Raw genomic sequence first — 25,603 nt, 5'->3', positions numbered from 1 at the left:
CTGTAATCAATATGCACCAACTTTTATTAAGTTATTTTTGAAAAACATTTTGAATGGTCTGGCTTGGTTATCTTACGTTCTATACATTTTCTTGTTCTAGGGCTTGACATATATATAGCATTCATAGTTTGGCTACCTATACCCAATATGTGTTTCAGTATCAGTGTGATTCATGGCTTTTATTTAAACCTATAGGCCTACACAAATGGGCTATCACTGAAACAAATTACCTACTGATTATATCTACATTGCGCTTAATAAACACAGTTTTAAAAACAAACGTTATCAAGATATTACGACACGAACATGATGACGCTCATGTTTTGAAACTGTATAAAAATATATTATTTAGATCAAGGCCATGGGGGCTGGTTCGAAATCACAATGGCTCTAGCTCCGGACTCATAGTATACTCAAATTGTGGGTCCAGCTCCAGCGCTTCATTTGGGGTCGGAGTCGCAAATAACGCATGCTTTTGCATTTCAGTGATTGTTTTTGTAAGTGTATAGCATGTTATCAGGTCTGTAAACACCGGGGATATGGAAATTCCTTTTTGTTTTCGCACGTAACTGTGAATCCATTGAGAGTTATTATATACCGTAATTCTTGGCGAATAAAACTATCCAGCAAGTAGGACGAGGCCCGTTTTTAAGCCCAACAATTTTTTTTTTTATTGGATATAACCCCCTCGATAAGATGGGGCAGGAAAATCGCAACTATGCGTCTCTGTTAGTCAGTTACTCAACAACGTGTGCTGTATTTTTATCGATACAGTCGATGCTTTTTTTCTTTAGTTACGCACCAGTGTTCTCTCTCATTTTGACGTGCTGGCAAGGCGCAGGATTTTTAAAACGGGGAAGATGGTCAAAATCGAAATCAAAAATTTCCATGCAACGGTTCTGAAACAGTCGCCGAGATTGCGTATTCGTTGAAATAGCCCATAATGACTTTTTTTTCTGTCGCGTAATATTCAATCCATGACAACTACGGGATTTTAAACTGTCTTTCTATATTAATTTAATTGAGCTCAACTTAACTCGCGATTGTGTCCACTAAAAGCCAAATAAATACATTTTATACTAAATAACACGGCAATCTGCATAAATAATATTGTGATAGGAAGTAAATTTCACGTATATATAAGAAAAATCACAAATTGTTGCAAGGGAATTTTTGATCTTGAACCCCTCCCCCTTGAAAATATTGACTACGCCCTTGGCCATTAGGATATTTGAGTTTGACCACGATCATAAAAAATTATGGCTTTGCGGAAATAGAAATCAAAATTGTGATATATATAATCCGTTTTAAATTTTGAAATCCAACTTTCAAACATAATATAATGATATAAATATCACTTGAAACTTAATTTAAAGTAATATTAGAAACTGAAATTTATAAAATTAAATATAGGCTGAAATGGATCGATTTCATCATTTGTATTCTAAAAATTATAAATGTGAAAAAGTGTGTGGAAAAAAATGTTAGGAGCTGGAGCCACTCAAATTTCTGGCAGCTCCGGCTCCATCTGTTATAGTGAGCTTGGCTCAAGCTCCATCAAAATGTCACGGTTCCATGGCTCCAGGCTCCGAATCCCCAGCCCTGATTTAGATGCAGTATCTATAAAATATTCCTAGTTGTCGGAATGCTGTTTACTGTACGTTTCGCAACTGCCGGCTACTTGTTTCAGGAATCCTTGTCCCTGCAAGGCCCCGTAAGTGATGTCCTTAGAAGTCGATATAGACGGCACATGCAAACAGAAATTGCACTATTTTATTAGGACGGTAAAATATAAATAACCAACAAAAACATTTTAGCATCTTCATTCCCCGAGAAGCGGTTTCAACCGCTGGATCAAATTGAGAGAAATGAACTGTACCACCCATCACTCAATTCAGCGTTTGGTAGCCAGAACTTTAAATGGATACGGTCGAAGAGTAAACACATTCCTCCCTCGCATGTCAATATCACTATCGCCTGCAAACTCAAATCTGTATCTTTGAAATAGAGACACGATGATTAAAAACAACTCCATATTAGCAAGCTGCATAGCCAAACATTGGCGAGCTCCTATTGAAAATGGAATCACGTTTGCAGACTTGACAAATTTTCCATCAGCATCGATGTGGCGAAAGGGATCAAACATTTTTGGATTATTCCATACTTCATCATTATTCTGAATCGCAAATATATTCGCAGCTACGATAGCTCCCTTTGGAATCCGATACCCCATGATTGTTCCTTCTTGTCTTGCACGGTGTGGTATTGCAATCGGTGCAATAGGGCGCATCCTCAATACTTCCTACGTAAATTATAAAAGTTTAATATATGAAACTAGACTTTAAATCACTTATTACCAACATGTAATTTAATATTGACGTAGAAGTGGTGTCAGTCAATAAAACCTAAGTAGATTCAATCCTGCGAGGGAATGTTTACCTACAAAAGCATAAAATGGAGCATGGTATGTCGTAGCCTGAAGTGAGCCGAGCATTTCTCCTCTTTCATGGCTCTACTTGACCACACGAAAATGATCCCATGGGATGTTTCGGTTACTACATTGTTTGATTCCACATCCTTAATTGCCCTACCAGAAAGTTATTAATCAGAGTTGGAGGCTCTTTTTATTTCTATACACTTGTATACACAGAAGAAACATGGTTTCAATTTTCAGACGTGTGATAAACGTAGTTTATCCGCCTACAGAAATATAATTTTAACGCGTTTTATGCAATTGTTTCACCTGTATAACCGCTTTCGAATACGGCATTTCATCAGCGAAAGCGGTGCTTGGTTGTTTTGCATCTCCAATAACATCCATAATCTCGTTATAAAATTTGTTCTGTATGTCTTGGTTGCGTGAGAGGAACAGAACAGCCCAACAAATTGTCGTGGATGTAGTCTCTGATCCTGCTAGGAAGAAGTCACGGGCGAGAGCCAGCAATTGATCCTCATTAAATCCTGAAATTGAAATGCCAAGACTTGGTTGTTTTCAAGGAAGTCTAATTACAAAAGAGGCAGCGAATTTTTTTGCTATAGGACGCAAGTTCTCAAACTACGAGTCAAGGGTCAAAGGTTACTGGTTAACTCCAAGAAATACCTTATAATTATTGATACTAAGACTTGTGAAAACTTTGATACTACTTGATCTTGGAAATCAATGTAAGAAGCAACCATGTTGTGACGGCCACATTATCTCGGCACCAACACGGTCTACTTTGAGTTATTGCTGCAAAAATCTAGCGTATTTTCTACAAATCATTTAATCAGAGGGTAGATCGGGTATTTCGTTGGCTATTTCGAAAACTCCCCCAAAATATTCGTCGAGCCTAAGTCAAGTCTTTCTGGCGTTAAGACAATTTCGTGAATCGAATCATTTCGATTAGATGACTCATGTCATTTCTAGTCTTTGAATGAGATGCCTCGAGTTTCCTGAGACTTTCAACAGCACCGGGCACTCACTCTTTCTCATATAGTTACCTATACAATAATCAACTAAATTACCGATTGCTTCAGCCTCATCCGGAGACTCAGCCATAACATCCATTTTGTTTAGAAAACAATCGATGAAATCACGTGGTTCTTTTGGATCTCTTGTTCTTCTGTGCTCGTCAATTTGTTCTTGATACAGTAGACGAAGGGTTTTCTCTCGTTGCTTTGCGACTTGGGGTCCCCATGAAAATGGTGGAATTTTCTGTGAACGATTAGCATTAATCAGTTATGGATCCTATAAATATGTCATTTTTAGCAACAAAATGAACTCACTCTTAAAGGCGGAAATAATGTAGCGATTCCACTCAGAGTGCTATATTTTGATCCCGTCATGAGCAATTGAAGATATTGACGAAAGTCTTCGTTTTCATCAGCCAAATTTTTACCAAAAACTAATTGTGTAATCACACTCGATACAGTTTGGTAAATCATGAAGTCAAGAGCAAAAGGTTGCTTCTTTTCTAATTCTGTTTCGACAAGATCACAAAGAGCTGAACATTTGTCAAGTATACTCGGTTCAATACTGCGACTCCCCATGCCAAATTCCCTTAAAGTTGCTAGCGCAAATCGACGCTGTTCCTTCAATTTACGGTCGTAATTTAGGAAGATTATCCCATGAGATCCCGAAAATGCAGAAATAGAATTTTGAAGTCGGTCCGAAAAAATCTCGCATTTTCGAACAAATGCTTCCTGGACCGCCTCTACTGATCCGAGTATCATAAAATCCATGTTGACCATTTTTAAGCGACAAACTGGGCCATATTCCTTGTTCCATTTCAACATTTCTTCTTCGGAATGAAAACTCAAAGCTGGTAGATTACCGAGCAGCGGCCATCCTTTTGGGCCTATAGAAAAAGAGGAGTATTTTGGCCAAATCAAGCTCCATTATCTCCAATATATGTATATATATATATATATATCGGAGCTCCAGAAGTATGTGCACTAAGATGGCGCACAACCTGAACATAATATGTGTACCAGGTTAGGGTTCAGGTTGTGCGCCATCTTGGTGCGCATACTTCGGGAGCGCCCATATATCATCATCACGGAGGACGCCGATACCGCGTTTCCTTCTGATTTCTATTTGCGGGCCATACCATAAGGTCTCTTGGCCGAAATAATAATAGAGTGTTGGTATGCTCCGTAACTGACGAACTGGTCGATTTTGAATTTTCAGAACGTAGAGATAGATGAGGCCCCTATAAAGTTTTACTGTGTCCAATATTTTACCCTAATTTTACAGTTTTCCAACTCTATAGGTACACCATACAACATTCGCTAAAAAATTTAGGTGACATCCGGTACATTTCTTCCAACATTAACTGGCTTTGCGTGTATCATCTAAGTCACTTGTCCGTCATGTCTATAAATTCGAGTATTATCCTCTTGTTCACGAAGCATTGCGTTAGGAATTAGGTAGGGTTAAATTCCCATTACTTCAACAATCAATAATTCAAATATATTTACATAACTTACCGGGAGGAAGATTATTTGATTTTTTGTCGCGTTTTAGCAAGTAATAACACAAACCGAAGACCATGACGAATAAAATCGCTGTCTCAACATTGACACCATACGTTGAGTAACTGACTGCTGCGTTCGCCTTCATATTATCTACACATATTAAATCAGATTAAAGCTGTCACAGTTATACAGGAGCCTGCACAAATCGTGACTGCACTGCATTGTTTTCAATCGTTCAATTTGTTATTGCCTTCAACGATAAAAGCAAAGAACCATTTTCCCTAAAGCATGTATATGATTAACAAACTCTTAACTTTATTATAACGTCCCATAGACTTCAAAACTAGAAATCGCGATTCATTTCCTATGCGTTGTAAGTGTGTGTGTTTATTGTAATTGGTGAAGCGTATCTTCGATAGAGTGACGCAGTAAGCAAAGTCTCGTTACAGTGCTGAGTAATTTCAACGCGCCGAGGGCGATTGAACAAGTAAACCCTGTAAGGTATTACTTATAGTGATCTGAATATTACGAGCAATCAATGATCAGTGAAATTTGGAATTACCCAAAACCGTGAAATACATGCTAGAATCGCGCATCTCATTTAGATCAATGGGTCTAGCATAATATATTAAGTTATGCTATGTGAAATGTTTAAAGAGTGACTTGAGCCGTAACCGAACACTGCTGCTTTCTTGTTTTCCTATATCCTATGGACCTCTCCCCGACCTTTGACCCCCGAAAAATTCTTCCTTTCACTTTACCATTGCAAAATGTTCGGGTCTATTTTAAGAGTGCTTTTGCGAGTTGGCGCTTGTAAAATGATTTATGTGTCCCTAACCATCATCATGATTCATCGTATACAACAATCTGTTTTTTAAAAGTACCGGAAGAGAATTTTAGCCTAGTCTATAACAGCTATTTTTACACTAAATTTTTATTACTGGAATTAAATTAAAACTCCTAGGAATACAAAATGATCATTGAATTATCTGATTTATATTTAAGTTTCCGAAACACAACTGAAAACTAACGAATAGAGTTTAAAAACGCGAAAACGAGTTAATGTTTACGACTTGAAAATCTTTTACGCTTGAAAATCTGTCTGAGTGAGAAAAGTGTCTGAGCGGATGCGAAAAGGAAGCATTGTTACGTCACTTTTTGCATCTTGTTGGTTGGCCAATGTCACGAAGTAAACAAGAAAGTCGATGCTCGGGAAAAGGTCCACAGTGAACAAAACCCGTTATTGGAAACGAAGTGTGCACATGAATCGTTTTCCTAAACTCGCAAATGAACTACTTGATTCTAATTTTTAGTATAATTAAAGATAGCAAAAGTCGCGGGAAAGTTAATACTTCTTTTAAAGTTGCCTCAGAGTCGTATTCATTTCACCCTGAGTTTTGCTGTTTTATTGGACACGTGGTGGACATAACGATCGTTTCAATATTATGTTGTTGTTGTTGTTCTTGTTCTTTGACACGTTTTTAAAAAGTCGCTTTTCTCTTCGAATACTGGACCAATTGCTTTGAAATTTTCAGTGGTTAAAGATTATTTTTTTCGCTAGAAGGCTATTACTTTTATTTATTTCAAAATTTTGCGTGAATTCTATGAAATTTGATATTTCGTCTAAAATTTTGCTGTATTATTTTTTATCCATGGGAACACGGATTTTAGTCAGAGTCATGACTGGCTGTACGTTTTGATTCTGCAAAATTCTTGCTACTGGAAATTCAGAACTTTTTTGAGGGTACCGGTAGCGTCAAAGGTACCGGTAAGGACTGATTCGCTCTGGTCTAACGTGTCCATATATTTGTGCGTAGCTCTCTTGTTTAATTAAAAATGAATTTTTCCGTCATGTATGACCACCCGTTTGTGCACGGGCCTCTTCAGCAGGCTCGCTGCTCTTTAGCCGCACCGTACTGGTATCGATTCACGGCCTTCTTGTCCATATATTTTCGTTTTATTATGTGAGAGGAAATTAGATTTTCATGTATATCATGGAAACTTTGGCTTCATTATGCGATGAACCTCTCGTGAAGACTTGGTATGGTGAAATAAAACCAATTGCTAGCTCCAGATGCTCATATGGACTAGCGTAACCTCATATAATTATCCACTAACGGATTCGATCATGTTAAACAGTGCAGGATAGCGATTGGTGCAATAGAAAGTGACAGCTCGGAGGCGTGGCTTTTCATGATAAGCGTTGTATACGCGCTCGCCACCACATCTATAATTATCCTGCGCAGTAATCTAGAGCTAAGATCGGAAGCCCGAGACCGACCCAAAGTTTCGGGTCGGGTCCGGCCTGAAATGTCAATCATTACGTTCGGGTTGGGCTTCTCTATCGCTGACTAAAATAAATAAATGCTTATAAAGAATATATACTAAAACTATGTGTGGATACTAAACTAAGGAATACTTGTTATAAAAAAATAATTCGAATAAAACAGAGAAGAAGCTGTAGTGGACCATTCCCTGACCTTTGACCCCCGAAAATATTCTACCCATACTTTACCATGGCAAAATTTTCGGGACTTATTTTATTTTAAGAGTGGTTTCGAGTAAAATTGGGTATTTGTTTCAAACCATCATTATAATTCATCGCATACAACGATCTGTTTTTTGAAGGTACCGGTAAAGAATTTTAGCCTAGCATATCACAGCTATTTCTACACAAATTTTTTATTACTGCAATTAAATTAAAACTAGAAAGACAAAGTGATATTTGAATTATCTGATTTATATTTAAGTTTCCGAAACACAACTGAAAACTAACGAATAGAGTTTAAAAACGCGAAAACGAGTTAATCTTCACGATCACGCCCGAAAATATTTCTTGAGTGAGAAAAGTGTCTGAAAATCCAGTTAATTATAGTCGGGCTCGGGTCTGGCCTGCAAATCCATTCAATTAGTCGGACTCGGGTCGGGCCTGCAAATCCAGTTAATTAGTCGGGCTCGGGTCGGGTTTAATACCCACTGGCCCGGGTCGGGTCAGGCTGGAATTTTTGGGCCCGATCTTACCTCTATCGTAATGGTCGGTTATGGATTTCTTCATCATCGAGTCGGTGCATCTGAAACAAATAACTGGCTAGCTAACCATACCCGACATGGACTGGTAACCAGACGAGAGGCCGTAGTTCGCCATATTATTGCACTGCGTTATCGGATTTCCTCCGAGGGAATACTGATTAAAAAGTATGTGTAGGCTAAGTATAACATTATTTGTTAAAAGTGCCCTTTCGTACAGTCTTACTACAGCGGATATAGATGAAATAGCAATCAACTACGAAATGTTATTCATGCCCAAATGATGTTGATGTTAATAACATTATATATTATACAACTAAAATCACTTTTTTATATTTTCGTTTACCACGGTCCCTATGAAAAACTGTAGGTTTCCACTGAATGTAAATTGATTGACTTATTATTGGTATTCGAGCCAACCGGCACATTGTTTGCATCCTGCAATAATATTTTCTCAATTTGGTCAGAAATCTGCTGTGATGCCATAAGTAATGTGATTTTTAGAGTCCACGGCGACTAAACCACAATATTTATTTGTGAACACGATACGATCTAGGTAGGTGGCGGGTTCATATTTCTCTGTGCCCACTTTGATGCCTTCGATAAGACTGCGCAAGATTTCGTCGTAATATCTGTCATCAAACGCTTTGGCTGGTTTGCATATACATCCTGTCTTCTTTCTGTATTGCTGATCCTGGCGGCTCCAGCGAAAGTTCCTGTCTGCGTAAAAGCAAATATCTAGTTAAGATGGATAACAAGAGAACATGGCTCAAATATAAGGACACGAAGAGAGCCTACCGGTACTCAAAATGCCACAAAACTCTACTAGGAAAATTTAGAATTTAATATACCAAAAATGTGGTATACCTTCAGAATGTGATATGAGACAAGCCACTGTTAGTATGCCTGGGTGACGGGATGTTTTTCATTTCGATTATAGACCATATATTTCAAAAACTGGAGCAGAATAATCCGTTGACCTGCAAAACAATCTTACGAAACTATGTTCAAACTAAATTTTTCTTACCTTTGTAAAGACTTCAAATTCGGTGACAAAATGACTGATCCAAAATCTTCAGCGCTAACTAGCATTACCGATAAATATTGTTTATCACTGCTGCTGTCTTATTCATTTCTTACTACTAATCCAGATTTTAGACACGCATTGCCTAGTATTGAAATGGTTCTCCTTTCGTTGCTGTTATACCCATCTAATCCAAGTCTTTACAATCGTTTAAGAATTATGAAAATTGTGAACACGTCACAACGTTCTAATTCGTGCAAAATAGCGCCAAAAAGTTGCCTCGTAGCCAAGAGCGCTTTTCTATGGAGAAAAGATCATTTGTATTAATTAAACAACATTACCTTCAAATCCTATATATAAAGTCGCGAAACAATTGGGAGGGCGAACCACGTAACTATTACACACCAATGTGCACATGAAAGAGGAAAAAATGAACAAGATAACAATGCCCCAGGATGTCGGCTGGTCGTCGAATTACAAGATAACTGTACGAAATGTTTGCATGTTCATATTGTGGAACCTTAAGCCCTTTAAATAAAACCCTGTTAAATTAGAAAAATAAATTTGAGTTGGGTCGCGCGAGACTAACTTCCTATCTTTTCTGTAATTTTTGCATCGTTATAATGATCATTGTCATATTCGGTACTTTAGCATACTTGTGGCTGTTCTTTGAGTTCTTGTCAAAAACAGTAAATTTATCACTAACACTGACACTAATACTGTATTACTGAGACTGTTAACACTGACGCCAACATTAGATGTGTTTGGGCCTGATAATAAAAATCTTTCAACACAAGTTTACGGGACTGTTGGTGTGCAGATTGCAGTGTTGTTCAGTCGTTGATGCATAGATTGGATACATTAATTTGGGGACCCAAGGCCAGGACGCGTCTCCAGTTACCCTGTAACTTGGAGTCGATGTGGGAGACATTAGGTACCCTACGCGTACTTATACCACAATAACTTTATATCGATTTGCTCATAGGGGAAGGCCGACCAAATGGAATTCAAATTTTTAACACTTGAGGATTTGAATTTTTTCTCTGTTTTACCCAAAAGTTTAAACATTCTATTATAATGATAGTGTAATCCTTTTTATTTGTTCACGCTCGGCTGTCTGCTTCACGGTGGTCCGCCGATTAACCAAGTATATATATCTGAATCTCTGCCATATAAAAAATTACTTTTAATAGTGATCTGAATATTACGAGACATTAATCACACAAATAAGTGAAATTTGTGATGTTTTTCTACAAAAATATTCCAGTATGTTGCATAGTCATTGAATTACTTCTCGTTTTTTACAACTAATTTCAAATATTAAAACACATGTTGTGAGCTTTGTTTTTAAGTGTTCTTTATTACATCTATATGGACGCAACGCTCACATTGAATAATTCAATGACTTTTCTCATCTTGAGTGGTCAAAAGTCAAGCCAAGACGCTTGATCTTTTTCACGACAGCTTCCGACAGTAAATGCCTATAGTCGTACCCTTAAGGGACAATGGCCTCCAAGCTCTTCAACATGACGAGTTATGGTCTGTCTTGATGGGCTATTTTTGCAAACACCTCTTTTATTTCCGGACGTAAAACATTGGCAATACAATACATAATATACATTCCTCAACAAATTCTCAATCTGAGAATGGCTCCGATTGTTTTGCGATAATGTCATATAGAGTAGTAAAAGACCAAATGTGTAAGCGACTATGGCCCCTTTATGTATCGATATCTCCTCCCATTTGGTTTCGATTCAAATTGGCACTAATGGCTCGTTTGAAAGGGCTGGCAGAGCGCATTTCAGGAAAATAAACAACTCGTTTGTATCACGTCTTTGTATAATACATCACTCAAAAAAATAGTTTTACTCAAATTTTTTAATTCAATTCTGAAAAATACAGCACGGGCCACTCTAAATGCTACCGCGGGCCACATATGGCCCACGGGTTGGACGACCCTGCTTTACACCTAAACGTCATCCTGTACTTTAACATTTTAATTCATATTTCGAGAGTGATTTCGCAAGTTGGTGCCTATACATTACATTTAGATAAACATCACTTCGTGTGTAAAAATGTAACCACCTTCCATTTGAAAGTATTTATTCGTAGGCACAATTTTATAAATGTTGAATTGGGCTGTCGTGTCGTACAGTTTTCCTACAACAAATAGCAAATAATAATAGCAATCAATTTATTAAATTTTTTTATAAATGAATGGTAACTCTTTTCAATATTGTTTAATGCAATGAAAATCATCTTTTTATGTTTTCGTCCAACACGTCCCTTGTGAAAATTTATAGGTCTCACTAATAATCTATTGTTTCACTTGGGAGTCTTTCAGCCATTCAGCACAACTTTGGCATCCTGCAATAACGTTTGCTTTATCTGTTTTTAATTCTGCTGAGATGCCATAAGCAATGTAAATGCCGGCGTCAACAAAGACTAAACCAGAATTTGTGTCTGAGAACACGATTTTATCTTCACCATTGATGAATTTATACTTCACTGTGCCTACTTTGATTCCATAGCTCTGTAAATCCTCCATGGCATTTTCTGTTTTCTGATCAAACGCTCCGGCTATTTTGCGTCTAGTTTCTTCATCTAGACTCCCCTCTATTTTGCTGGTTCCAATGCACGTACAGAAACTTCCATTCTGCGTGGAAAAAGCGTTTCGGTGGAATAGATAAATAAGAGAATACGGCACGACTTGCAAATCTTGTGTACGGGTACGGCTTGGAATTTTGTTGAAAAGATCGGCGGACAAGCAACACAGGCGGTCGAGCAATACGAAATACAAAAGTGGGACCTCCTGAACTTAGGTTGTGTACCAGGTTAGGGTTCAGGTTATGCGACATCTCGGTGTGCATACTTCAGGAGTACCCAAAAGTGTTTTCTTCAATCAGAATATAGGGTCTCATAGACTAGGGAATTTGAAAGAAAAAAAGTAATAGCATTTTAGAGTCTTCCCATCTTTGGGTACCGAAATATTTGGATAGTTTGTTTAGAAAAATGATCCAACGGACTTTTTACATTTTTTTGTTTGGTTAATGGAGTCACAAGTTTTGCCCATATCATGTCAAAATGCAAGATGACACAAAGCGCTGCTACCGGTGCTTTAATTGATGATAATCGATGGTGGCTGTAGCTTATATTTTTCAAGGACTGGGGCAAACGCTTTATCTTAAAAAACTTTGTTCAAACCAAATTTGTCTTACCTTTGTAAAGACTCCAAATTCGGTGCATTCTAAGCGACAGTTGGCTTTTGCATTTTCGATACTTCTTTTAATACCGTCTTTCCAACCATCCATTTTTTATTTTATGTTATCAAATTCTGAAACTGAATGAAATTGGATAACGGAATATAAACTCTTTTGGAAAGGAACGATGCATACCATTTACCTGCTCGCCTATACTGCACTACCCTCCTGCCATCCGGATTTATGTTGTCGATTACAAACAAACATTGTATGAAGTTTATAACTCAGCATGAATTTGTGATTGCGAAAACTCTAAACTGATGAAAATCGTGAAATTTTAAAGCGTTGACAATCATTACCAAGAAAATATTGTTGATCACTGATGCTGTCTTATTCAGCTCTTACCACTAATCTAAACTCGCAATGGCTAGATTCGAAATAGTTCTGATTTCGAGTTGTGGATACGTCGCAACGTTTCCACTCGTGCAATTTCTACGATAAAAGCCAAGAGCGATTTTCTATAAAGAAAGTCAATGCCACGTCGCAACCTATTTGCGCTATTTCAACGCCCTATTGCTTTCAAATAATAAATTCACAAAATAATCGCGAGGGCGAACCAGGTAGTAACTGAATCTAGCTGAGTATTACACGCCAATGTTCACATGAATAAGCTATATTTGTACAACTAACAAAGCCCCCTCACGTCGACTGGTCGTCGATTTACAAAAAAAAAAAACTTTGTAATATCGCCTTGCTCATAGGGGGAGGGCGATATTAAGAAATTTTCAGTATACTTATTTTCAAGTTTTTCATCAAGATGAATGATGCCACTAGGAGACATTTACTTCAATCAAATTTATTCCTATATTTCGCCCAAAGGTTTGCTGTTCTATTTATTTGAGAAGTAATATGTATATTTCGTCACACTTGGAGACCTCCTGGTATGGTATATTATATACGATGAATTACTCGCCCCAGACGCCCACATAGATCAGCAGACCGTAAAATTATTCTTTACAGTAGGAGTGTGCAACCTTTATAACAGGAGGGTCAGGTAGGTAACAAGTAACTAGGTGAAGCCTCGGGCCGCACCTAGAAACCCTACCTACGGCTCTGAATACGAAAAATTCAAATTACGGAAATTCTTATCGTAAAAATTTTGCTTCAACTAACGTAAGATTTTCTAGATACGAAAGGCCGAAAACCGGGTAAAAAACGGGTTTAGGTATATTTGTTTATTTTAGGTTAATTTAATGCAGTGCTTGAATAAGAGGTGTCCAATTTAAATCTATCAATCGCATATTGCGACCTTCGAATATCATGTTTCGTGTTTATAAGAATACCGAATATAACGCACATATCCTAGCCCCGCCGTTCAGGTTTTGATTTAAAATATTTTACAAATATTTCATCTTTTATCGTAATCGAAGGCAGTCGTGTGCGGCGCGACAATAAATTATTGTCATCCTATTGACTCGTTTGTTTCCCATGGGCACGTACAATGTGTTGCTAGCGAAATTCAGGGAGAAGACAATGATACGACGAAAAAATAAATAAAAAAAATTGAATTTTATGTGTGTGTGCTCAATTTCATAAATTACGATCTCTCTCAGCGATCAACTTTTGCCGCCTCCTCCCACTCTTCGCGGTCTTCGTTTCGCCAAAGATAAACAAACATACCGTTCGTAGTTTTTATTCAATATTTCTCTGTTCTTTCTTTTTTTCATGTGTGCCTTTATTATTTATTTTGCAGTAATTTAATTCTAACATGTATTTGTTGCTGGTTTTAACCAATATTATAATTTATACAAATATTTACGGAATTTTCTACCCACGAGTGGGCTTTCGAAACGAATCAATTTTGTAGGTACAGTTTCTACTGTAGTTTCAAGCACAAAAAATGTAACTCAAACACTATATTTTCCTAAAAAGTAGCCTATTTCAATTTCAAGAAATCTGATTAAAAAAAACACGAATTTTCGGGAATATTTATGTATTGCAATCTACTACAGCAAACGCAAATGAAATATCAATAAACTATTAAATAGTGTTAAATGGTGTCTCTGTTTAATATTGTTAAATACAATTAATTTGATGCTTTCAATCCATGCGAAAAAGTGTTGATTTGCACTAATTATCGATTGTTCTCCATTTTATTGGCTTTTGAGCCACTCGGCACATTTTTCGCACACTGCAATAATGTGTCCTTGACGCAGTTGAAATTTGTCTGTGATGCCATAGACAATGTAATCTTTGGTGGTGTCCACAACAACTAAACCACAATCTTTATTCTTGAATACGATATGTTCTACGTCGTTGATAAGATTATACTTCGCTGTTCCGACTTTGACTCCTCCGCTTCGAATAGGCTCCTTTCCTTTGTCCGTTTTGTCACTGAACGCTGTGGCTATTTTGCCTATACTTTCCACATCGAGTCTTCCTTCTATTTTGGAGGTACCTGCAGACCCACAGTAAGCTCCTGCCTGAGTGAAGGCAAACATTCTGGTTAGATTGAAAATGTAACAATCCACCCCTAATGAAAGTACTAACGGTATTGCTACACTGAATGATGTAAATATGGGTGGGGCTTACCCATTCAGATTGAAGACAACATATCAAAACACATTTTCATTTTATGACTTGAAACGATTGGTATGTTCCCCTTATTCCGAAGTTTCTTAATGAACATATCATTGTCAGAATGGATGAACATTTTTGTCCTTTTACGAGGCGAAATAAGGCATTTATATCATTTTTTTTGATTATTATAAGTAACGAGGCAGTTTGAAAAAGTCGCTGATGTTGTATAATCGGTTAAGTCCACCACCATGTCGTTGTTAAATATAGAAAATATTGAGTTGATTAAAAATGTAAATACAACATTGTCTTACCTTTGTAAAGACTACGAATTCGATTTCCTCTAAGCCCTTGTTAAGTTTTGCCTCAGTGATGACTTTTTTAATATTTTCGTCCCAAGCACTCATTTTGTTTCTATGTTATCAAATTCTGGAAGTTACTAGAAGAAAATAACGGAATGCAACGCAGTTATCTACATGAATTGTTCTGGTAGGTCAAGTTCCTTAATAAGTATTCGATGCAAATTGAAATGGAGGGGTGGCGTCGATTGCGAACTGATATGAGATGAGAATCTCTCAAACTTGAGGGTTGGGCTTACTTGAAATGTTGGTTTATCACGTTCGTTTATAGCTATTACTTCTAGTAGTTGCACTGCTTATCTATTCATTTTTGTTTGATTCGTCTTCTGTATACATTTCCTTAAATTGTTTGTCAAATGCTTGTTCTCATTACCAGTCGATCCTACGCTAGCCTATTTACTTATCTTTTGAGTTGATGCTGCAGCTGTATACAGCACTGTGGTGATCGCTTTTCTTTAATTTTAACTTGTATTTTTGGAAAATCTGAATGGCGTTCCTACAATGTTTCATTTAAGCACAATTCAATGTATTATCAGCCCGAATACCAAATCTTTTTTGCATCTTACTTAAAAAAACGCACTAAAGGTAAAATATAAAGTATGAACATATTATGCCTATCTTGCGTCCGCCTTGAATCGCAGTCCCAAAGAGAAGTGAGAGCACGCCCTTTGTGACGTTCACTTAGCTGCTTTCGGCGTCTGATCAATAGACCTAAAACAGAAGAACAGTCGCATTTAGAATCACGAACAACGGATCAATTGATATTGCTTAATATGATATGCAGCTTGGCAGCCAAAAAATGTGTAGTTTTAACTTACATTGTATAAAAATGCGGACATAGATTATACTTTTGACCCCGATTATCATACAGACAAAATTTGGCCTTCGCCGAGTTTAAACAATTTCACAATTTTTGATGAATTCAGAGCAATCTATTACAGATGAACTTAAAATTTACTGCTGCTATACTGGGCCTCAAACCGTGAATAATTTTCGATCTTTCCTTTGTGGACAGACTATTCAGTGTATGGCCATATTTTTGCCAGGAGGTAACAAAAATCTCAAGGGCTGTACAGTTCAGTGTCATCTTACAAAGGAATAACGAATTTTGTTAAATGATACTAAACATCTTAGATTGCCACTATTTTAGTGCAATTTGAACTTATTTAAATAATTTATTTAGATATTGAAAGTTACAGCATGGATTTGATGCAGTTTCTTTTCGTACATGCGATTAATAAGAAAATTGTTTCGCGGAAGCTTAAAAGACAACTCACGGGTAGGCTATATATTTATATATTCAAATTACCACGCTGGTGATTAGTAAAGCATTACCTGATTTACCAATTCGACATTACGTGATGCCACATTTCTACTGGTGAAGCTATCGTGTGCGATTGATGCTCTGAGATTAATGTAAGTGTGGAATTAGTCATTATATTACATGAAATTAATCAAATGAAGTGCTAACTGAATGTGGAAATCATTCATTTGGAAAACACGTGGCATTTCATTCCCAGTCAAGGCGGAAATAGGACGGCTTGTGATTTTCCATAACCGGTTAAAACGTGTGATCCATACGTCATAATACAAAACATTACTTGTCTCAAGTCGTGATAAAACATCATGGTATTGAAATTCCATCTTTTATAGAGTATGTACAGACCTAAATGGAAACTCTAAAAGAATATAAAAATTCATATTTCGTTTCTTTTTATAAAATAGGGGGATTTCTGTTTAATTTCGTCTACAGTACATATGGTATTTGTACAATATTCACGCGCATCCATTGAGTTTATTTAAAAATGAACTTGAATGACATATAATTTGGTACTCAAGTGAATTCGTATGATAGGGATCCAATAAGGGTATGCTATACTTGAAAAACGTCTGGTATATAATTGTAACATGTATGGTAATTGACATATAAAATAAGTTAGCTGAAATTAGAATCTGATGTTAAATAATATTATTCTACTTTTGCTTAGTAAAATATATTTCCTGTTTATAACTAGTTGATTTCCGGAAGTAAACTTGGTTTGCATTACGTCACTTCCGTTTTATGATTTCGAAACTGATCATTCGGCTCATTCATGTAACAAGCACGTATCGTTTAAATATTTAGATGCATATATTCATAGACCCATTGATAAATGTTAACGACATAAAAGTACCGACTATGAAGTCATGTCTACAAAATTGGTTCAGAAAGCTGTTAACGTTTTTCGATCAAGAGATTACTGCAGCCTTACAAGGCCCAGGATTGAACATCACTCCAAGATATTGACTTTGTATATAGTGCAGTTCATATCTTTATCTCCTGTAAAATATCAGAAAGATTTGTATTTCTCTCTTATTTGTGAACCTGGGGTTGTACTCGCTCTCTCGTTTTTGCTTCATATAGCGTATTGGGTTAGGAGTTATTAATCGTTAGAATTATCAATCCATACCGGACGAACGTTAGGAAATAGACCGGCAGTATACATTCATTTTAGATGACATTATCGGAAGACATGGCATTAAGCCGCGTCTATCACAACATTACAACTGAATGACAGCACCATGTAAGATGAACGAACTTTGCGTTTCGTCTCCAAACGCCTTGGCTTAGTAAGAGTAAGTTGTTGATTAAATTAATGTCTCAAATTGAGCTCGCCTGATGCATAATAGTCCATCAGTTCACATATACTATCACTGAATAGGTCTAATAAGTTTAAAGCCGTATTTAATTTGTGAGCTTTAACCCCTATTGGTGCGTAAAACAAACTTGGTCAGGGCTCCTACGCCCATTATCAGAACGGCTGGATGAGATTGCCACACTTTTGGATATCGCTTGAAATAGAATATTCTGAGCTCAGTGTCAAAGCCATTATGTTACTGCTGTTTTTCGTAAAAAGATTTCCATCGTTATCTCTCATCAAAACCAAACGGAGAATTCGCCGTGGAAAAACTTTATTAGAACCACGTTTAACATGTATGATATCAAAAGTACAGTAGCAAATTTTCCATTAAATCGAATTGTCTGCTTTTAAATTGCATACTTTTACCGTAATTACATTCTTTTAATCATGTTTTGGGTTCTTGACATTTTGGGTTGATTTGGAGGTTCACCGTGGTACGGGATTTTCTTTCCCGTGGCTTTGAATGCCTGAAATTCAACTTGCCTCAATTTTCCTAAAATTGCTTTCTGTCATATTATTATTTCCACACCATTTATGCATTCTGAAAAAATGACACACAATTTGCGCATATTCTAGCACTTTATTGATACATGTATGCTTAACAATTAAAGAATTGTTCAACTTAATTAACAGAAATCAGGCCAAAGCACATTAGAATCGTATCGTCTGCACATACTCTAGAAATTACATCGAATCTCATACTCATGTGCTTGTACCATGTTTGTGGATAAATGCGTATAAAGCGACAATACATGGGCTGCGGGAACTTGGTCACAACTTTTGTGCTACGGTCCCAGTTTCCTTTGAACAGCTGAAAGAAAACGAATATCAATTAACAGCTCGTCAGCCGAATATTTTATGAGTAATTTTGCTAATTTTAAACTAGTATTGGTAGTCCCAGAGTTGTGGTAGTGTCATTGTGGCCAGTAAATTACGGACAGGATTTAAAAAATAGTGATAGCTTATTCCTATTTTGTTGATTTTTTAAAAGTGCACTACTCTTCTTTTGAGATTTCATTTTCGTGACTATTGCTGTCTTGTTTTAAAAACTAGAGAAAATCATGGTAAAACAATATTCCTCATAGAACTCGCGGTATGTAATTAAAAAAAAGTTATAAAGCATTCTATTTTCAATAATAAATTCGAATGCGATTAGTCTAGAAGTTGAAAATATTCTTGTCTTAATTGCTGTCAAAACCACAATGGCTTTTGAAACAAAAAAACATCTATGTATCAAAACGATTGATAAACTTGTTTAAGTTATTTCATAAGCGGCCCAACACTATTTTGACGCAATGAAACTCAAATTACATTGCCCCTAAAAAATTGTTCAACTAAGTTCCTGCATTTGATATAACTCACTTTATCTTCCGAATTCTCTCAACCAAATTTCAAGGTCTTCGTTGTTTTTCCACATTGAACCTTGTATGGTGTCACCCACTGATCAGATAATGGTCTTCTCTGTGTTATTAGGCCTGCTACTAATCCGTACCTACGAAGGTCGACTCGGATCCCCTGCCCGACTCAATCTATTAGAAAAAAATTAAAAATAATTCTATCTGTCCTCAATGTAACAGTTTTCGGAGTACATTTATAGATACATACATGTTTTAAACAAAATAAACGTAACAAATGGTTGAACCACGATTCAAGGTCATGATAAACAGTTTGACTAAGCTTATAGTATTCATTGATAGTATATTTGTGAATCATTGGTACTAAGTTGTCACGCCAATAACTTACTTTTCTTTGCTGCCCATGACCTATTTGGATAATCAAGTCTAGCATATTTCCCTATCAGGGTTGCATTCGCGCTACTGTAACTTCTTATCTGCCGTCCCAAATTTTTCCTTTCTTCATTCCAAGAGTGCAAGTTGCATCTTCGAAAACAAACACAACTTTAGTTAAATTATGTTATTTTGTTTTTCTGCTGCGGACGAAAATCTAGTTCGAGATGAAATCAAAATTAATCAGGAAGTATTCAGCATTTTCGTTAAAAAAAAGGGTTTAAAAAATAAAACCCTATTTTTCTATATATGCTATGATATTTATGGCTTACCTTGTAGTGCGTCACCGCGAGCACGTAGTTTAGCAAAAGCTTGGTTTCCACTTTGACCCCATAAAATTTGGGAAATGTACTCCGAAAATGACGGAGTGATGTGAACAGGAGCTTGCACAGCACTCCAGGCAAGATTACCCACTTGGGCCACCAGTAAAGACACAATTAATATGTTCATGTCACTCACACAATATTCAAGTATGAAAAATGTGGCAAAGTGAAAAGTTTTTATAGCTTCCATATTCTCTCTCAAGTTCAACTATCTGTTTTTAGCATCCCATATTTTTACAACAATGTTGTCTTTTTTGTCTGAGTTAGACAGAACTCGTCAATAATGCCTTTTCAAAAATGTTTGTATTTTGGGCGTTAGCGTGGGTGTTTTCTGAATGTGGTGAAGGGGATCCCATACATTTAGAATGGTTTATATATTCTAAACATTAAAGTCTTCTAGTTTCATAAAAACTGTTTTCAAAATATGGTCACGTATGAGTCGTATGATTGTCAATTATTGATTCAATTTTTGTCATGAAATTTAACGGGGGTATTCCACAAAACGCCAAACACGCGAAAATATTAATTGTGTTTTAGTTTCAAAAACTTTTCATTATTATATCAAAAATACACCAAAGTTAATGGTTTCTATAACATGATTTTCCAGTGCTAAAATGTTAGAATAACCATGTAAACTCCGGTGTTCCCGCTCCACCAATCCAGGGGTTTCGCGATTTCACTTTTAAATCCTGGAGTATGTATTAATATAATGTATATATATGTTGTTTAAATATAATCAAATACCTATCAGGTTTGTCACTATCAGTACGCTTGTTGCATTTCAAACCTCTTCATATTTCACTAGTAATGAGTTGCTTTTATATATATTTATAGTTTATACAATTCTTTTTACATCCTTACAGTTAAAGATAGATTTGTGATAAACTATAAATAATAAGACAATTAAACAACTGTATTTCAAAGGGGTTCCGCAAGCCTCAAATTAGGTTTCCGCCCAACCAAATGAAAAACCACTGGCCAGCCAGCCTGTGGGATTGACGATACTGACCATTTTAGGTTGTGCATGCATGCATCGTATTTAAAGATGATGAAGGGCGACATGTCAAGACTCAAAGATGATGAAAATCAACATTTCATTTGAAATCCAGTCGATAATATGCGGTAAACTGAAACTTATGGTATGAAATAGTCAGCAAATTGAATTGATAACATGCCTACATGTATGGGAACTAGGTCGAAAAATGTGTATTCTTACACTCCACAAATGGAACAAGCAAAACATTTCAATATTTTATATACTATTCTGCTATGTATCACATCACCAAAAATTGTGAATTGAAAAATTTGCAGTCGTGTGATGTTGAAATGCCTCAATTTCGCGGGGTTTGTATTCAATTTATTTATTCACCCTACATTTTTTCCTTGATTTTATTCCTCACAGACAAATATTTTGCACGAAGCATTGTGAACTTAGGTCATGTCAAAAGCATTTTTTTTTGAAAGCAACATATAGCAACATTGCATGTCTACGTTGATGTCTTATTCATTTACTTCAGTTGACCCGTAACAAACTCTCAGCTAAGATATTCCGCGCGACGAAGTGTGAACGTATTTCAAGTCATAAGTATTTTGCTGTATTGGCATGTCTATGGGAACGCCTTGTTCAAATAAGGCTTTTCGAGATGTCCATCAAATGTGGTAGACACAACAAAAGGCGACGTGAAAAAACTGTTTGGAAAACTTACCGAAGAAAATTACAGATAAGTCATGTTTAGACAACTCTAAAATTTCGGCCGTTTTTTTGATGAAAGAAGCTTGTTTTTAAACAAGGTAAAAAAAATTGGGATCATTCCAAGTAAATTTTTTTACTTACATTTTTTTTGAATTATTACAATATATTTATTTAAAATCATCTCAAATTCTTTCATACTTGTAACAGCTAGAATAAATAATGTATATATAACCTATTTTGTTCAATTTCCATTTATAAAAAAACTTTTAATTTAACTATGTGTAACATGAATAAAGTCTTAAATGGGGCGAATAAAATTCAATTTTGTAACTAATAATTCTTTATTTCAACACGAATAAAAGTAAAATTGATGACGATGAGCTAGTTAGCACTGTAGCATTTAGCACTGTAAATCCAATAAAAGCTGTAACTGACTAAAAATTCAGTCATAAATAAGTTCATAAAGTTTGACTGTCTCAAACTTGGTGGCCTATTGGTTGAATGAAAGCAAAAGAAAAAATATTTTCACCAATTATAATAATATTCCAGTCGATCAGAGACATACGCAAAGTAACGTACGGTAGTTACGGTAGTGGCTCCTGATTACGAAACCTAATACCACGTTTGCCACTCTGCGTTTAGGAAAAAACTTTCCGACAAGTTTTTAAGGTGGCAAATCATTAAAGTTTCGTCCTCCCAGAAATAGTAGTTTTTCACATACCAGTGAATTCTTGTACGAGGTTCCTTTTCAGAGTAAATTGCGCTTAGCATTTCATGTTTAAACTGAGTATCTTAGTCTTCTAAACTCAATTCTATTTCTTCTCTTCGTTCTTCCGTAATTTTTTCTGGTTTGTTTCCGGAAAAATAATCACGAATTGCACTTACTCCTCGTTGACAAACCCACAATGGTGGTGATTTAAGGGGGTTTTCGTCAATATTAGAAGAAGAGGGGAAATCGCTCCAATCTAGATTGACCAGCTTGCCAAAACTTTTTGGTAAACTTTCGAGCCGATTCTTACCTAAAAATGAAATAATTTGATAGACTGAATGCTTAGTTACAGTTATCTTCATTGGCAAGACATACTCTGAATTTCTTCTTCGAACCGATTTTTGACGATGTGAATAATATGATAGATTCAAACGAGTAAATTCGAATTTCCCATTACTGCCATTTTAGAGTTGTTCTTATCCTAAAAGACAAAGCGTATAATAAAATTATCAAGTATGAGTTACTTTAATTCATACTTACCAAGCCAGAGTGTCGTTAGCTCTGTTAAATTGCCAAAACTTTCCGGCAGTCTTTGTAAATCGTTAATGTATAATAGGAGAGTTTGTAGTGTTGAAGATAACCAATCAAATTCGTCAGGAATCTCTCGTATTGAGTTGTCACTGAGATCCAGAAACGAGAGACTGACCAGCCCGCAAATTTCGTTGGGAAACTCAGCGAATCTTCAAAAAGAAGCATCGGTACGGTACGCATGATTAGTAACAATCAGTCAGCTAAATTAAACTTGGCGATTTTAAAGGTAGAAAATTGAAAATCAAACGAAAGTTAAAAACCGATCGTGAAACTACTGGTAAATGAATCAGGATTTTTGTCTCATTTCAGAAACAGAGTCGAATTCGGAACATGTATGGCGTATGAGGATTTTCTCCGACCTTGAGCACACTATAGTCTTCTGGTTCGTGTCGTTAGATGTTGTTAAAGAGAATGATTAGCCTGTCGCCAACAAGTGCTAAAATTTGTATTATCCGTTTATTCGCATATGGAGTCGGAGTTGGGCAAGAGTTCATTGGCGTCAATGAGACGTAATTTCGAATTCCATGGAGTCTTGATTTTAGACTTTAAAGGTGATAATCGAAGTTAAATTTTCAACACAAACTCAAAAAAAAAGTTGACTTCGCGTTTTTAACAGCCTTTCAATAAAGGCTTGCATGTGCTTATCACTCCATGCACAAAAATAGCGATCTATTATAATTGTAGGCTACCAGATTTGAAGATTTTCTAATTATAAATTTGACTTAACGTGACAAGAGGCTAATTATAATCTATTGATTGAAACTTTAAATGCTTTTTTTGCCCAAAATACTATATTCATTCGCTCGGATTGAATTTATATACAATGAATCGACGGACCACTTGTTAACAAATGCTCTTATTGCCTGTCGAACAACGAATATCTTCGAAGAATGTAATGCAAATCAATTGATTTGGATATTACCAACCGAAAATTAATCAAGTGCGATAGGTCATATTACAACAAAATTGTGAACAAATATATATATTATCTTTATTAATATTTTCTCAACATAGCATCAATTTATTTCCCCAACTTCAACAACATAATTCCAAACTTTTGTTTTTGCAATGTTTACTTTTTCTACTCATCCAATATTTATATCGGTTGATATTACCATTATGAAATGGAGAGACAATCTATATGTTGTTTTACCTGTTATTAGCAAGATGTAGGCTTCGTAAACTTGACAATTTCGCAAATCCTCCTGGCAACTCAGCAAGTCGATTGTTGCTTAACGTGAGTGTTTCAAGTTGATTCAAATCTGATATTTCGTTTGGAATTTCTCTCAATTCATTTGTGTCAAGCACTAATTGACGAAGGTTGTTTAAGTTTTTGATCTCTTTCGGAACTTCGGTCAGCTTGAACTGAATATGTGAAACAATGATTGCGAACAACTTTGTACAAGAATGACATAGCATACGCTTTGACCAATCGTTAGCCAAACTTTTATATCTACCCTAATCCAGCATATCAACAAATCTTAGTTGTTACACAGTATGCTTCGAATTAGTGTGAAAGAAATGACTGCTAAATCGAAGGGAATATTAGAGATGCTTTTAACATAAGCTATTATAACTTATTGATATTTTTATTCATTCGAGTTGTCAATTGAATATATATTTTACTCAAAGTAACAAAAATCATCACTGTAGATTATATTTACCTCCAAGCACGACTCTCTCTCTGGACTCATAGATAGAGATTCCAAATCTGTCATTTCGAAGAGATCTTTAGGTGGATTTTGCAATTCTGTACCTCTCAATGACAGAATCGTCTTCTTAGCTTTTATCCGTACTCCCTTTCTTTTATTTGATATACTCAGCTTTGACAACCTTAGTGATGCTGTCCGATGTGAATAATTAATGACTTTTGCCGAGTGCCATGGCTCAAGTTTTGCTTGATGTAATGCTACAGGAAATGTCCTACGCACTCCCATATCTCTCCATGAAGATGCTGGATTTGTTTTTGACTTGTCGGAAATATATTTACTGCCTATATGTGGGGGCTCAGACCAACTTCTTCGTGTATCATCCGATCCCATGTTTGAGTAACTCATTTTGTATTAATACTATTGTCCATGTCAAATACCAGTGAACTTGTTTTTGTATTCTGAGCCTGATCCTCGCATTAAAAACTAAACCAACCGTGTTTTTTTAAAAGCAGTAACTTCTTATTCCTCAATTCTATACGAATTTTTTTCAAAATCTAGCACTTTATAACGCCTAGTTCTGTTTCAAAAATCTTGTGAAAGTTGTATAGGTTATACATTCATTATTTTCAAGACAATAAGTTATGTTTTGTAAATAGTAATATCTTAATATAAAAAATCTTTCCATTTGTTTAAGCGACAAATGTTTTGAATGTTTTAGGAGTCTTTTATGTTCTTCTGGGATTTGTTTAGGCAATACCGATACCATTGTTACTAGTGTAAGACTTTCAAAACGACGTATGTCTGGTTGTAGCCATTTAATTTTGTTATAAGACAATACGGTAGATCACTGTTTCGGCAAGTATGGTTTATGTATGCACGGCTATCTAAAACACAATTTAATATTATCAGGCCGTTCGAAGAATTTTGGTATCCTTGTTAGTCAGTCAGCCAATCATTTATTTGTCGTCATAAAAAACAAATGAACAAAGATTGGTACAGAAAATAAATAGACTAGTAACGATAA

General features: G+C 35.9%; 4 protein-coding genes and 1 long non-coding RNA gene across 5 annotated transcripts; all 5 read right to left on the bottom strand.

Moving 5' to 3' along the window:
* Positions 1–1,068: 1,068 nt before the first annotated feature.
* LOC120333812 (cytochrome P450 2U1-like) lies at positions 1,069–5,337 on the bottom strand. Its single transcript, XM_039401193.2, has 5 exons — positions 4,969–5,337; positions 3,766–4,337; positions 3,505–3,694; positions 2,744–2,961; positions 1,069–2,302 (listed from the first exon to the last, which is right to left on the bottom strand). The coding sequence occupies exons 1-5, from the start codon at positions 5,099–5,101 to the stop codon at positions 1,895–1,897; spliced, it is 1,521 nt and encodes a 506-aa protein (XP_039257127.2). The 5' UTR covers positions 5,102–5,337; the 3' UTR covers positions 1,069–1,894.
* Positions 5,338–11,093: 5,756 nt separating this feature from the next.
* LOC120333845 (uncharacterized) lies at positions 11,094–12,371 on the bottom strand. The gene is made up of 2 exons (XM_039401232.2): positions 12,226–12,371; positions 11,094–11,663 (listed from the first exon to the last, which is right to left on the bottom strand). The coding sequence occupies exons 1-2, from the start codon at positions 12,316–12,318 to the stop codon at positions 11,325–11,327; spliced, it is 432 nt and encodes a 143-aa protein (XP_039257166.2). The 5' UTR covers positions 12,319–12,371; the 3' UTR covers positions 11,094–11,324.
* Positions 12,372–13,884: 1,513 nt separating this feature from the next.
* Positions 13,885–15,258, bottom strand: LOC120333846 (uncharacterized). The gene is made up of 2 exons (XM_039401233.2): positions 15,099–15,258; positions 13,885–14,690 (listed from the first exon to the last, which is right to left on the bottom strand). Exons 1-2 carry the CDS (start codon positions 15,189–15,191, stop codon positions 14,361–14,363), a joined length of 423 nt encoding a protein of 140 aa, XP_039257167.1. The 5' UTR covers positions 15,192–15,258; the 3' UTR covers positions 13,885–14,360.
* A 3,232-nt stretch (positions 15,259–18,490) lies between these two features.
* Positions 18,491–20,066, bottom strand: LOC120333864 (uncharacterized). Its single transcript, XR_013480579.1, has 4 exons — positions 19,884–20,066; positions 19,568–19,704; positions 19,187–19,353; positions 18,491–18,635 (listed from the first exon to the last, which is right to left on the bottom strand). It is a non-coding gene; the product is annotated as an uncharacterized LOC120333864 (long non-coding RNA).
* Positions 20,067–21,956: 1,890 nt separating this feature from the next.
* On the bottom strand, positions 21,957–25,121 carry LOC120334536 (uncharacterized). The gene is made up of 4 exons (XM_039402045.2): positions 24,592–25,121; positions 24,081–24,292; positions 22,877–23,076; positions 21,957–22,646 (listed from the first exon to the last, which is right to left on the bottom strand). Exons 1-4 carry the CDS (start codon positions 24,982–24,984, stop codon positions 22,420–22,422), a joined length of 1,032 nt encoding a protein of 343 aa, XP_039257979.2. The 5' UTR covers positions 24,985–25,121; the 3' UTR covers positions 21,957–22,419.
* Between the last annotated feature and the right edge of the window lie 482 nt (positions 25,122–25,603).

Source organism: Styela clava, chromosome 15 (assembly GCF_964204865.1).
Source record: "Styela clava chromosome 15, kaStyClav1.hap1.2, whole genome shotgun sequence".
In the NCBI taxonomy this organism is placed as follows: domain Eukaryota; kingdom Metazoa; phylum Chordata; class Ascidiacea; order Stolidobranchia; family Styelidae; genus Styela; species Styela clava.
The sequence above is the reverse complement of the archived record's forward strand: the minus strand, read 5'-3'. Positions and strand labels throughout refer to the sequence as shown.